General features: G+C 35.4%; 1 protein-coding gene across 1 annotated transcript in view; it reads right to left on the bottom strand.

Moving 5' to 3' along the window:
• DPP10 (dipeptidyl peptidase like 10) overlaps window positions 1–14444 on the bottom strand; it is a 331482-nt gene that overhangs the window by 41799 nt on the left and 275239 nt on the right. The window contains exons 15-16 of the mRNA XM_049615726.1: window positions 2273–2371; window positions 2098–2167 (exon numbers count right to left, since the gene is read on the bottom strand). Of these exons, the coding sequence (XP_049471683.1) occupies window positions 2098–2167; window positions 2273–2371 (169 nt within the window). The remainder of the gene's footprint in view (window positions 1–2097; window positions 2168–2272; window positions 2372–14444) is intronic.

Genomic DNA, 14444 nt, shown 5'->3' with positions numbered 1-14444 from the left:
CTCAGACTAAACCTCATATTGGATACCAAAACGAGCCCATTAGTTTCTCTGACTCAAGGCTACACAGAGAATCTGTAACTTCTGTCTACTTTTTCCCCCCTATGTGTGACATTATTCTGGAGCCAATGAATAGGCAAGTGAGGATAATTTCTTACACATCTATGTGAACAAGTGAGGCATGCTTCACAGAAGAATGCCTGGTAGGGTTCTTTTCCCTGAGAACCACATCCCCATCACACAGTGAACAAAAAGAACAGCCCTTTTGGAGATATGACTGAGACAGAAGACAGGGTTAAGATTTTTTTCTTTTTTGTTTCATTTTAATGCCTTAAATATTTTCATATATTTTAATGCCTTAAAATATTTAATGCCTTTCAAATATTTTAATGCCTTAAAAGTTTATTTTCAATAAATCACACATATAATTCAATTAGGGATTGAAAACAGGTAGTGAAAGAGAAAAGACCTATAAAAGAGCAAATAACAACCTTCTCAGCAAGCCACCAAGAACTTTCAGGGCCTTCTGGTTATTAAGGACAAAGGAGAACCAGATGGGCATGACAAACTAGATGAGGTCAAGGCATTAACATTAGGAATAGATACTGGAGTGTGGGAAAAGATTAAGTATAATATTTTCTGTGTTTAGCTGCTTAAAATTAAGTGACAACTTGTTTCTATTTATTAAAGAATCTAAATAAAGTCAATGCAATCTGTATACAAATAATGAACTGTAATCAAAATAATTAAAACAATCATACGTGCATGACACTTTACATGTTGTATTTCATTTAATCTAAAAAGCAGACATAACAGGTAGGCTGTACTTTAATGCTTGTTTTATATTTGGAGAAACTGAGTCTTATATGAGGTTAAGTAACTTGCTCAAGGACACAGCTAATACATCACAGAACTGGAACTTGAAGCCAGGAGGTTTGATTTCACAGACTGAATACTTACCCTCTATATTAAGTAGTCAACAAGTAATGTTATTTTCATTTCTCTTTTCCTATTAAGGCTCTGATATAATTACAGACCATTTTAAGCATTGTCATAGCAATATTCTGGCTGGTTTCTTAATAAGGAAAATAATAACTCTTGAGAATGAAATGCTACATCAGTTTAATCAACCATTACATGTTATGGGCCTCTGTGCCTAATGCTATATGTCAAAGTATGATCTCACAGAAAGTATGAATGAATTCAATTCCAAGTTGGAAAAAACCTAAAAGGTTTTCTGAGCATGGCGGGTGCTTCCTGCTGGCCATGAAGCCAGGAAGGAAAACTGGCAGGAGTGACACAAGTATAAGCATTGTGGTTTCAGCAATGGAAGAAAATGTTTCCTCAATGTTGCATAAGCAACTGATAAAGAGCATAGGTCCTAACTATGACAACATAGATGCACCTTAAGGACATTAAGGACCTAAGTGAAATAAGCCAAAAAGTCAAATACTTCACGATTCCACTCTCATGAGGCATCTAAAATAATCAAACTCCTAGAGGCAGAGAGTAGAATGGTGTTTTCCAGGGGAGGGGAAATGGGGAGTTGCTATTCAGTAGGTATAAAGTTTCAGTAATTGAAGATGAGTCAGTTCTAGAGATGTGCTATGCAACACTGTGCCTATGGTTAACAGTACTTTACTGTGTGCTTAAAATTTGTCAAGAGAGTACATCTCATATTAGTCTTCCAATAACAAAAAAATGGCTTTTATGAACCCAGCATAACTTTGATATGACAAAAATATCACAAAGAAGGAAAACAATAGACCAATATTATATATGAAAACAAACAAAATGAAAAAGTGAACATAGGGCTTGAGTAATTGCTAAACAGATATCATAAACCAAACCATATGTGTCACTATTCCCAGTAGTAACATCGAATTCAATTTCAGAGGTAAGAAGTACAAACAAATTACACATCCCTGCATATTATTTAATGGTGGTGTCCTTGACAAATCCATACCACTGACAGCTGCCCCAGTTAACTACACACATAGGACTTCTTTTGTTTTTTAATCAGAATGCTGTCGTGTGAGGCATATGAAAAATTATAAAAGCTTTGTATTCCTTCATTTCAAAAACAAATGAAATACTTACATTATTAACAGAAGAGCATACTGGTTTCGGTCCGTAAAATCTTTGGGAAAGGACAACTGTAAAGGAAGTTCTTTTAAAGAAAGAGCAAAATATTAAAGATGGAGAGTCATTTACATGTAAAACTATGATTCATAGAAAATTGTTGTTAAATAACAGAGCATGCACAAAACTTTACCATAGTCATCAACATGAAGCATTTTAATTTCTGACTTCACTATCTTCTTCTTCAGGATAGCTTCCTTCAGCATAGAATTGCTTTCCAATATAAAATACTCTATAAATCAAAAAAGTTAATTTAAATAACTAACTACTATGTATTGATCAGGAATAAGTGCAGCACAACAAATAATCATCCAGTGATTGTCATTTGCTAAGCACTGTGTGAGGCACTGATTAAACTCTTTAAAATTCTTCTCCTTGTAGATTTCTACAAGTTTTCTAACTGACCTTTCTTATTTCAGTGAAATTTTGTCCACATGCCCTATTCTTGGAATTAACATTTACATCTTCAAAATGCAAATCTGATCATGGTCCTACTCTGCTTAAGAATATTTAAAAGAATTCAAAGTTATCTAGGACCCAATGAAATGACATTTACTATGCCCAGGCATAGTAAATAAAATATAATACATAAATAAATATAGTAAATAAAAAAATATATAAAATTATTGGAAATATCAGGAAAATATTACCCATGATGAGTAAAAAATCCGGTCAATAAAAATAACCTAGAAATAATACAAATGATATAATGGATTGAAAATAACATTAAAATAGAGAATATAATTCTATCGCTTGTGTTTATTAAGGTGAAAAAAAATAGGCATGAGGATCTTAAGGGGATATATGAATGAAATTTAAAAATAAGACACAAATTAGAATTCTAAAGATTAAAAACAGTAAAATCTGATATTCACAAAAACTATAAGATCTAAAATGAAAAAAATAGTAGGTGGGATTAGTAGCATAGTAGATACTGTAGAAGAAACAATTAGTGAATTTGAGACTATGGCAAATAGACAATGTAAAAAATAAAAAATCAAAAAACAAGTTGACAAACCATCAAAAGAACATCAGCAACTTGTTGGAATTTGAACATCAGCAACTTGTTGGAATTTTTATTGATACATTAAATCTATAAATTTATTGGAGAGATTTCACATAGTGAGCCCTCTAATTCCTAAGTATGTATGTATATCCACTGAGCCTTTAAGATCTCCCAGCAATGATTGTTGTTTTTCATTTTAGGGGACTTTCACATTTTTATTAGATTTATTATTGGATATTGTCAGATTTCTTGTTACTTTAAACGTTTTGAACTATTTTCAAATTTTGCATTGCATTGTATTTCATAAAACAGTTGATTTTTGTGTACTATAACTGTAACCATGAAAAATTCACTCATTGCTAAAAGTTTTGTGAAAGTGTCTCAATTCCATATTTTTGTTTGGTTTGTTACAGGTATATCTTCGGCAAAGAAAGATAGTTTTCTACTTATATTTCTTTTCTTCCCTCATTTCATTGGCTAAATAATACAGTGATGCATAGAGGGGTGAGAGTGGACATTCTTCCCCAATATTGGGGGAAAGCAGTCAGTCTTTGAATATTAAGTATGATGTCAGTTGTAGGATTTTTGTAGATTCCAATTCATCTTATGAAGGAATTTCTATTCTTTCTATTATTAATTTATTGTTACTGGTTTTCATATTTATCAAATTTTTTCTTCTAATCCTCAGCATTAACAGTAAAATAAGGTGAATTACATTGATTGATTATTGAATATTATAGCAATCATGGATTCTTCAGGTAAACCCAATGTACTCATAATATTCTTTTACAAACTGGTAGATTTTACTTGCTGGTATTTAGTTAGCAAATTTTGCATCTATATTCATTAAAAAGGTCTTCCTTCCTCCCTCCCTCCCTTTCTTCCTTCCTTGTTTTTATTATTATTTGTCCTTATAATGTTTATGCTGGATTTGGAATTTGGAATGCTGGCCTTATATTTTCTGAGATTTTGTGTAAGCTTGGTATAAATGTATTGAATATTGCACAGAATGCACCAGTGAAGGTAACTGGAATTTTCTTTGTGGGAAGATTTTTTTTAGTAGATAATGAGATATTTTTATATTGTACTTACCCTGCCTGTTTAGACCCATTTCATCTAAAATATGAAGTTTACTGCCTTAAGATTACTTATAATATTCTATTACTATTATTCTAATGTGTGTAGGATCTGTTATTAACATTATGTATTTCGTTAATGAAAATGGATGATGAGAATGTACATTTTCTTTGGTGACTGTACAGAACTTTATCAATTTTATTGATCTTTAAAACAGTATTTACTTCTGTATATTTTCTCTACTGCTAGTCCATTTATGTCATCATTTATTTCCACTTTTTATTCCTCCCTTCAATGTAATTTGCTTTTCTTTTTCTACCTACTTAAGGCAGAAGCTTAGATAATTGATTTCCTTCTTTACAAAGCAAGAATTTAGAGCCAAAATTTCTTGTCACATTGTCAGGTGTTTTTCTGTGGCTCAAAATATTTTCTAATTAGTGTTCTAAATTATTCTTTATGTCCTACGTAGAAGTTCAGGTCTCATAACAAAACATTCTCAGCTCTTCTCCATTCCTTATTTTGGCTTCACTTTTGAAAGCTCTTTTCTAATATCATTATCCAGGTTAAGAATTATGTTTTCTTTTTCAGCATCATTTAATTAATTAATTAACTTTAATTCCAGTACACTTAATATACAGTGTTATAGTGATTCAACAATTCTTTTTTATTTTTTTAATGTGTGTTTATTTTTAAGAGAGAGAGCAGGGGCGCCTGGGTGGCTCAGTCGGTTAGGCTTCCGACTTCGGCTCAGGTCACGATCTCGCGGTCCGCGAGTTCGAGCCCCGCGTCGGGCTCTGGGCTGATGGCTCAGAGTCTGGAGCCTGCTTCCGATTCTGTGTTTCCCTCTCTCTCTGCCCCTCCCCCGTTCATGCTGTGTCTCTCTCTGTCTCAAAAATAAATAAACGTTAAAAAAAAAAAAATTAAAAAAAAAAAAAAAAGAGAGCAGGGAAGGGGCACAGAGAGAAGGAAACAAAATCTAAAGCAGGCTCCAAACTCTGACCTGTTAGCACAGAGCCCAATGCAGGGCTCAAACCCACGAACTGTGAGATCACAACCTCAGCTGAAGTTGGACGCTTAACCAACTCAGCCACCCAGGCGCCCTGTGATTCAACAGTTCTATACATTACTCAGTGCTCATCATAAGTGTATTTTTAATCTCCTTCACTTATTTCACCCATCCCCCACCCCCCACCTCTGGTAGCCATGTTTACCAGAGTAAACTGGTCTGTAGTTAGACTCTGATTTTTGGTTTCTCTTTTTTTTCCCTTTCGTTCATTTGTTTTCTTTCTTAAACTCCATATATGAGTGAAATCATATGGTATTAGTCTTTCTCTGATTTGCTTCACTTAGCATTATACTCTGTAGGTACACCCATGTTGTTGCAAATGGCAAGATTGTATTCTTTTTTATGGCTGAACAATATTCCTGTGTGTGTGTGTGTGTGTGTGTGTGTGTGTGTGTGTGTGTATCTCACATCTTCTTTATCCATTCAACTATCAGTGAACACTTGGGCTGCTTCCATAATTTGGCTATTATAAGTGATGCTGCAATAAACATAGGGGTACATATTGCCTTTCGAATTAGTGTTTTTGTATTCTTTGGGTGAATATCCAGTAGTGTGATTACTGGATTGTATGGTACTTATATTTTTAACTTTTTAAGGAACTTCCATACTACTTTTCACAGTGGCTGTACCAGTTTGCATTCCCACGGATAGTGCACGAGGATTCCATTTTCTCTCTTTATTGCCAACATTGTTGTTTCCTGTGGTGTTGATTTTAACCATTCTGATAAGAGTGAAGTGATACTTCATTGTGGTTTTGATTTGCATTTCCCTGATAATGAGTGATATTGAGCATCTTTTCATGTGTCTGTTGGCCATCTGTATATCTTTGGAGAAATGTTTGTTCATGTCTTCTGTCCAGTTTTTAAGTTGATTATTTGTTTTAGGGGTGTTGAGTTGTATCAATTATTTATATATTTTGGATGCTAACCCTTTATTGGATATGTTGTTTCAAAAATATCTTCTCCCATTCTGTAGGATATCATTTAGTTTTGTTCATTATTTCCTTCACTGTGCAGAAGCTTTTGATTTTGATGTAGTTCCAATAGTTCATTTTTGCTTTTATTTCCCTTGCCTCAGGAGAACTATCTAGAAGACTATTGCTACAGCTGATGCAAGAAAAATTACTGCTGCCTGTGCTCTATTCCAGGATTTTTATGATTTCATGTCTTACATTTAGGTCCTTATTTTGTGTTTATTTTTGTGTATGGTGTAAAAAAATGGTCCAGATTCATTCTTTTGCACGCAGCTGTCCGGTTTTCCCAACATCATTTGTTGAAGAGACTGTCTTTACCCCAATGCACTTTCTTGCCTCTTTCATTGAAGATTAATTGACCCTATAATTGTCAGTTTACTTCTGGTCTTTCTATTCTGCGTGTCTATTTTGTGCTAGTACTATATATATGTACACACTACATTATGTATGTATTATACTATATTATATATACACAGTGCTATATATATGTTAATATAATTACTACATATATACTATGTACATACAGTACTATATGTAATATACATAGTATATATATTATATATATACTATACATATATACTATATATATAAACTGTATATCATAATATATACTATATAGTCGATACTACATATATAGTATAGTAATATGTATTACAGTATATACAGTACTATGTATATTATACTATACTATACTAGCATATATACTAGTACTATATTATATATAGTACTGTATATACATCACATATAGGTAGTAATATGTATTACAGTATAGTATATAACTATATATAGTATAGTAATACAGTAATGTATATTACAGTATATACATAATAATATATAGTACTGCATATATAGTATACGAATATATAGTACATAGTATATACAGTATATATGTAGGAATAATATCACATATAGTACTGTGTATATAATACATATATAGTGTGCATATATTTACATATATATACATATATGCATATAGTTCTGGCACAAAATAGACACTCAGATCAATGGAACAGAACATATACTATATTCCAGTATGTAATTATTATACAGTATGTGTATATTATACATACAGTATGGATATACTATATATATGTGGTGTGTGTGTGTGTGTGTATATAAAATACTCTATATTATTACTACTACTACTGCTACTACCACTACAACCTGTACTATAACTTGAGGTCTGAAATCATGATACCTCCAACTTTTGCTTTTTCAAGATTGCTTTGACTGTTAGGGGTCTTTTGTGGTTTCATACAAATTTTAGGATTATTCTATTTCTTTGGAAAATGCTGTTCATATTTTGATAGATATTTCATTAAATCTATAGATCCTTTGGGCAGTATGGGCATTTTAACAATATTTGTTCTTTCAGTACATGATCATGAAATATGTTTCCATTTCTTTGTGTCCTCTTCAACTTCTTTCATCAATGTTTTATGGTTTTCAGAGTACAGATGTTTCACTTCCTTGGTTCATTTTATTCCTAGGTATTTTCTTATTTTTGGTGCAAATGTAAATGGGATTGTTTAAATTCTCTTTGCTGCTTTATTATTAGTGAATAGAAATGCAACAGATTTCTATATACTGATTTTGTATCCCGCAACCTTACCAAATTCATCTATTCCATTAGTTTTTTGGTGGATTCTTTAGGGTTTTCTATATATAGTATCATATCATCTGCAAATAGTGAACATTTTATACTTCTTACTCACCAATTGGATGTTTTCCATTTCTTTTTGTTGTCTGATTGCTGCTGCTTGGACTTCCACTATCATGTTTAATAAAAGTGAGATGTCCCTGTGTTTTTCCTGACCTTAGGGGAAATGCTCTCAGTTTTTCACCATGGAGTATATTGTTATCTGTGGCTTTTTCATATATGGCCCTTATTATGGTCAGTTATGTTCCTTCTAAACCTAGTTTGTTGAGGGTTTCATCATGTTGTACCCTTTCAAATGTTTTTTCTACATCTATTGAAATGATCATATGGTTTTTATCCTTTATCTTAGTGATGTGATGATTCATGTTGAGTGGATTGTGAATGTTGAACTATGCATGCATCCCAGGAATAAAACCCATTTGGTTCTGGTGAATGATTTTTTTTTTTTTTTTTTTTTTTGTTAATGTAGGATCCAGTTGGCTAGTATTTTGCTGAGGAGTTTTACATCCATGTTTATCAGAGATACTGGCCTATAATTCTTTTTTCATAATGTCTGTATCTAGTTTTGGCATCAGTGTAATGCTGGCCTCATAGAATTTGGTAGCTTTCCTTTCTCTTCTGCTTTATGGCATATTTTGAGAGGAATAGTTATTATCTGTTCTTTAAGTGTTTGGTAGAATTCGCCTGTGAAGCCGTTTGGTCCTGGACTTATTTTTGTTTTGGGTTTTTTGACTACTGATTAAATTTCATTGCTTGTACTCAGTCTGTTCAAATTTTCTATTTCTTCATGATACAGTTTGGGGAGGTTATAGGTTTCTAGGAATTTATCCATTTCTTCTAGGTTGTCCAATTAGTTGGTATATAACCTTTCATATTCCTTTATAATCCTTTTTATTTCTCTGGTGTTAGTTGTCATTTCTCCTCTTTCACTTCTGATTTTCTTTGAGTCCTCTCTGTCTCTCTCTCTCTGTCTCTCTCTCTCTCAATTATTTATTTAATATTTTTGATGAGTCCTGCTATAGGATTATCAATTTTATTAATCTTTTCAAATAGCCAGCTCCTGGAAACCTTTTTCTGTCTCCTTCTAGTCTTTTTATTTTTTAATGTTTATTTATTTTGAGAGAGAGAGAGAGGGAGGGAGGGAGGGAGGGAGACAGGGAGGCAGGCAGGTAGAATGAGAGTGGAGCAGGGGCAGAGAAAAGATGGAGACACAGAATCTGAAACAGGCTCCAGGCTCTGAGCTGTCAGCACAGAGCCTGATGCGGGGCTCAAACCCATGAACTGTGAGACCATGACCTGAGCCAAAGTCAGACACTTAACTGACGAAGCCACCCAGGTACCCCTGTCTCCTTCTACTCTTAATGATAGTCTTCCTGGATTGAGCATTCTTTCTGCAGATTTTTTTTTCCTTTTAGCATTTTGAATATATCATGTCACTCCTTTCTGACCTGAAAAATCACCTGACAGCTTTAGGGGTTTCCTCTGTATATAAGTATTTTCTTTTCTCTTGCTGCTTTTAATATTCTATAACTATTTTTGCCTTTTCAATTACTGTGTATCTTGGTTGGACTTCTCTGGGTTGATTTTGTTGGGGGCTCTCTGTGCCTCCCGGATCCTTCCCTAGAGTTGGGAAATTTTCAGCTATTATTTCTTCAGATATATTTTCTACACCCTTTTCTCTCTCTTCTTCTCTTATCCCAATAATGTGAATGCTGTTACGCTTGATGTTAAGTCTATTCTCATTTTGCGTAACTTTTTTTTCCCTCCACCTGCTTAGGCTGATTGCTTTCAGTTACTCTGTCTTCCAGGTCATTGATCCATTCTTCTCCTTCCTCTAGTCTACTATTTATGCCATCTAGTGTATTTTTAATATCACTTATTAAGTTCTTCATATCTGATTGTGTTCTTTGTTCTGTGTTTGCTCTTTGTTAAATGTCTCAGTGATGTCCTCCATTCTTTACTCAGGTCCAGTAGATCTCTTTATGATCACTAATTTAAATTCTCTATTAAGCGTATTATTTGGGTCTGTCTCACTGAGGTCTCCTGCTGTAATTTTTTTCCTGTTCTTTCATTTCAGACATACTCCCTCTTCCCATTTTGTCTAAATCTTTGCGTCTGTTTCTGTGTGTTAGGAAAGTCAGCTACGTCTCATACTCTTGAAAGTAGTGCCTTACAAAGACGAGGCCCTGTAGCGCCCTTCAGTGCAGTGTCCCCTGTTCCGCAGAACCGACACTTCGGGCGTGATTCCTACATGTGCTGTGTGTGCCTTGCCACTTTTTCCACCAGTCCAGTCCTCTGCAATGCCTCTCTTTGTCTTTTGTAGGCAATGCTTGGTCCTTTTGTGTTACCGGGGCAGTCTTGGGCTGCCTTGGGCTTGAGTTGTGTCAGACCAGGTGTTTACCACAGATACAGTCAAACCAGACTGCAGAATGCTTTACCTGTTTGTCCCCTGAGAAGCTTTTTCTTGGTGGGTGGGGCCTTCAGTCAGACCAGTGCTCTGTCTCCTGCCCACTACTGGGGTCACAGCTGGAGTAGTGTATGTGGTTATCTTCCCCGGTTCCTGGGACTGGAGTTACTTTGGAGATCTGTTGGCCCTTGTCAGGGCTCCTTGCACACTGCCAGACTTGTGGCACCTTTTGGTTGGGTTCTGGCCAAGAGCATGTTGGAGGGGTTGGCTCTGCCACGGGCAAGGATCCACAAAGTGCATGGGGGAGGGGTGGTGGTGTTAGTAAGGTTGTGCTTATCCTCTGGGGGAGGGGATCTGCATTTTCTAGGACCAAGGCCAGCCTGGCTGGAGGGGGCAGATCCAAAGTGCAGGGTACGGAGGTGTGCAGGATGTGCAGTGTTACCAAATAGCGAGTGTCTGGACCCTACTGGTTCCTGTAAGTGGTCATGTGTTTATGCTGGGAGGTGGGGGCAGGAAATGGTGCCCACCAGCTTCTTTGTTTCTGAAGTCTCTCAAGGATCCCTGGCACTCCAGCACACTCATGAGATTGATTAGTGAAGAAATCTCCCTTCTGTATGCTGCCTCTATGCTGTGTCTCTGTGGACTGTTTCTTGTGCTGTCTCTTTAAGGGTGGGGACTCAGTTTCCTCTTGCTCTCAGCATTCTCCCAGAGCTGAGTCCACTCATTTTTTTTTTAATTTTTTAAAGTTTATTTACTGAGAGAGAGAGAGCGAGCACATGAGCAGAGGAGGGGCAGAGAGAGAGAATCCCAAGCAGGCTTCCCGCTGTCAGTGTGAAGGCTGAGGTGGGGCTTGAACTCAAGAACCATGAGATCATGACCTGAGCCTAAAACATGAGTCCAAAGTTTAACCAACTGAGCCACCCAGGCGATCCCTGAGTGCACTCAGTTTTCAAATTTTACGTTTTGAGTACTGTTGGTTGTAAAAACTCGTGAAGTTCAGCCCCTCTGGTTTTTGAAGCCAAATGTCATGAGGATTTGTTTTCCCCATGTGGGCTCCCCAATGTGACAGTCTGCTTCACTCCCCTCTGTGCCATGGCAGCATCCCTCCCTCCCGCAGACAGTGCCAGAGTCCCCTTAGTTGTGGACTGTGTTCTGCTAGTCTTCTTGGCATTTTCTGGGTTATTTACACTGATGTGAGTGTTACCTAGTTGTATCCCTGGGACAAGATGTGCTTGGGGTTGTCCTATTCTGCCACCTTCTCTGGAATTCTTCCATCATCATTTTAAAGACTGCTCTATTTTTTTCCCCCTGGTGAGACATTTGCATTAATTCTTGGCTTTGCTACCATGTATGTAATGTGTGGATGTAATATGTCCTTCTGATTTTGATGATGTAAGGTTGTTTTGTTTTTTAAATAACCTTTTCTATTGGGATACATCCTGCTTGAGGCTTGTTGAGCTATTTTATACTTTTCATCTTATTTGGATTTGACCATTATTTCATCATATGTTTTATTGCATGCCTCTCCTTTTGACTCCAGTTAAAAATATCATAGATACAGATCATGACCTACGTTAGCTTAGGCTCTGTTCATGTCTTCCATTCTTGTTCTTTTGTGTTTGGAAGTTTCTCTTGATAATGTTTCAATTTTGCTGATTTTTTTGTAGTGTCTAATTTACTTTCAGTATTTTCCAGTGAAGTTTTTATTGCAGATATTTTAAGTTCATAAAGTTCCTTTGAAAATATTCTATTTATATTCACATTGTATTCAACCTTTGTTTGATTTTCAAAATCATATATGTAATAGCTGGTTTACTGTATTTGTCAGAAGGTTCCCTCCCTGTCATTTCTGAGTCTGTTTCTATTTACTAGCTTTTTTCCCAGTTATGCATCACATTTTCTAGCTTCCTCACAAAGCCAGTAGTGTTTTATTGGATTCTGACCATTATGATATTTACAGTGCTTTGGATCTTGTTCTTTTGGAAACTGTTGGACTTTGTTCTGGCATATGTTTAAGCTATTTGCAGTTCAGCGTAATCATTTCAAGGCTCTGAAAAATATCTTTTTTAGTGTGGGTTTGGTTGACCTCTGCTATGTGGCTAGTGCTGCTCTACTACTAAGGCATGACTCTTGTGGGCTGTCTCCTAGGAGAACATTCTGGTATGTTGCCTGATTGGAACTTTTATCATATCCCCGCACTTTTTGAGCTCTGGCTTCTCCCAAGCTCACAAAGCATCTTCCTATGTCTGCCCAGCTAGGTGTTTTCTGCAGTGGACTTCAGATGATCCTCCACAGCCCTATTAAGATTTCTGTTTTGTTTTGTTTGTTTTGTTTTGTCCGCATTTGCCTCTTCCTATCCATTGTATTTGCCCATCTTCTCAACATTCCCAAAGCTTCAACCTTTCTGAACTCCAATCTCTGTCTTTAGTATGACTCTGAGATACCAATGTACTCTTCTTGGATTGTTCTTCATTGCACTGAGATTCAGAAAAAGATTCCAGCCAGAAAGCCAGGGTGATTACATTAATCTCACTAATTTCCCTTCTTCTAGGGATCAGAGTCCTATCCTGACTATTGTCAGATGCTTGAAAAGTATTATTTATTTTATCCAGTTTTTCTCTTTTCCTTTCTTTTTTTTTTTTTTTTTTTTCCCTAGCAAGAGGCTTTTTCTACTTTTAGTTCAGTGACTCCATGGCCAGAATACAATTTTTTTTTTTAATTGTCAGTGGTTTATCATTGATACTTTAAATTTTTTTTTTAATGTTTATTTTTGAGACAGAGGGAAACAGAGCATGAGTGGGGGAGGGGCAGAGAGAAAGAGGGAGACACAGAATCTGAAACAGGCTTCAGGCTCTGAGCTGTCAGTACAGAGCCTGATGCAGGGCTTGAACCCACAAACCATGAGATGGTGACCTGAGCAGAAGTTGGATGCTTAACAGACTGAGCCACCCAGGCGCCCCTATCGTTGATACTTTGTTAAATCTAAACTCCTTAGAATGAAACATAAGACACTTATGACCTGGCTCCAGCTTGCCCCTATCACCCATACAAATATCTTTGCTTGTAACTTAAATGTTTCTTTCCAGCCACATGGAACAACTTTTATCTTGCAAGTTTGAATATTTTCATCCCTTCATCTTTGTACATTCACATTCTTTGCCTTTCTACTGACTTGCTTCCTTGAAATTGTGTCCACTTCTATCAGAGGAAATTAGAACCATCTAACTTTCTGTTTCCTGCACTGTCCTTTGAATTCTGTGTGTGATCGCAGGCACATCAAACCACATCTCTTGTAAATAAGTGCCATCCTCTACAATACAAATTTGGGAAATTAGATGTTCTCAGAGGTTTCTTCTATCACTAAAATGTAAGAAATTCCAGATATTCAAATAGGATATTTTCAAGGCAGCTATACCAAATATTCAGTTATAAAAATTAAAATGTGTATGCTTAAACTCTATATACCTTAATCAAAGATTCAGCATCTATAATCTAAGAATAGTCATAAAAATGCACTTAATTGTGGATAAAACCATTTGTTTTGTATTTAGAGGAAGCCAGTGTCACCTGATATTTGCTAACTACAAGGAGGACAGTTTTTAAAGAATAAATCCTATTAAATTTTTACTTTTATACCTCTAGCAGATCATCTTGTTGGCTATTTTTTAAATAAATGACAAGTGGTTTATTAACATGGCTAATTGACGAATGAATAAATCAATAGATACAGCCAGAGGCACCAATGAGTGTTATATACTAATGATTTCTCTTTATTATCAAATATCAATGGCAAAAAATAAACCTAATTACATATAAACTGAATACATGAGTACAGGGCAGTTGAGAAATTTTTTACTTCTAAATAAAAAGGCCATTCATTTAGGCATGGGGCAAAAAAAGTCAATTCTATTTTAAACAAATATTGTAAGAAAAAAAATATAGGAAATAGTAAAGCCATTTTGAAAATATTAAGAGTTGGTAGCATTTTTTTTCATAAATTCCAAAAACAATAAATAGTTTTTTGGCAAAATAGTGTGAAGAGGAAGAAATGTTAAGATGTGATCTTAAAAGAGAAGAAATTGAAAACAGAAAATTGGGAAGAAGAAAGGGAAAGAA

Source organism: Panthera uncia (genome assembly GCF_023721935.1).
Source record: "Panthera uncia isolate 11264 chromosome C1 unlocalized genomic scaffold, Puncia_PCG_1.0 HiC_scaffold_3, whole genome shotgun sequence".
In the NCBI taxonomy this organism is placed as follows: Eukaryota; Metazoa; Chordata; class Mammalia; order Carnivora; family Felidae; genus Panthera; species Panthera uncia.
This window is presented reverse-complemented; position numbering and strand designations above follow the sequence as displayed.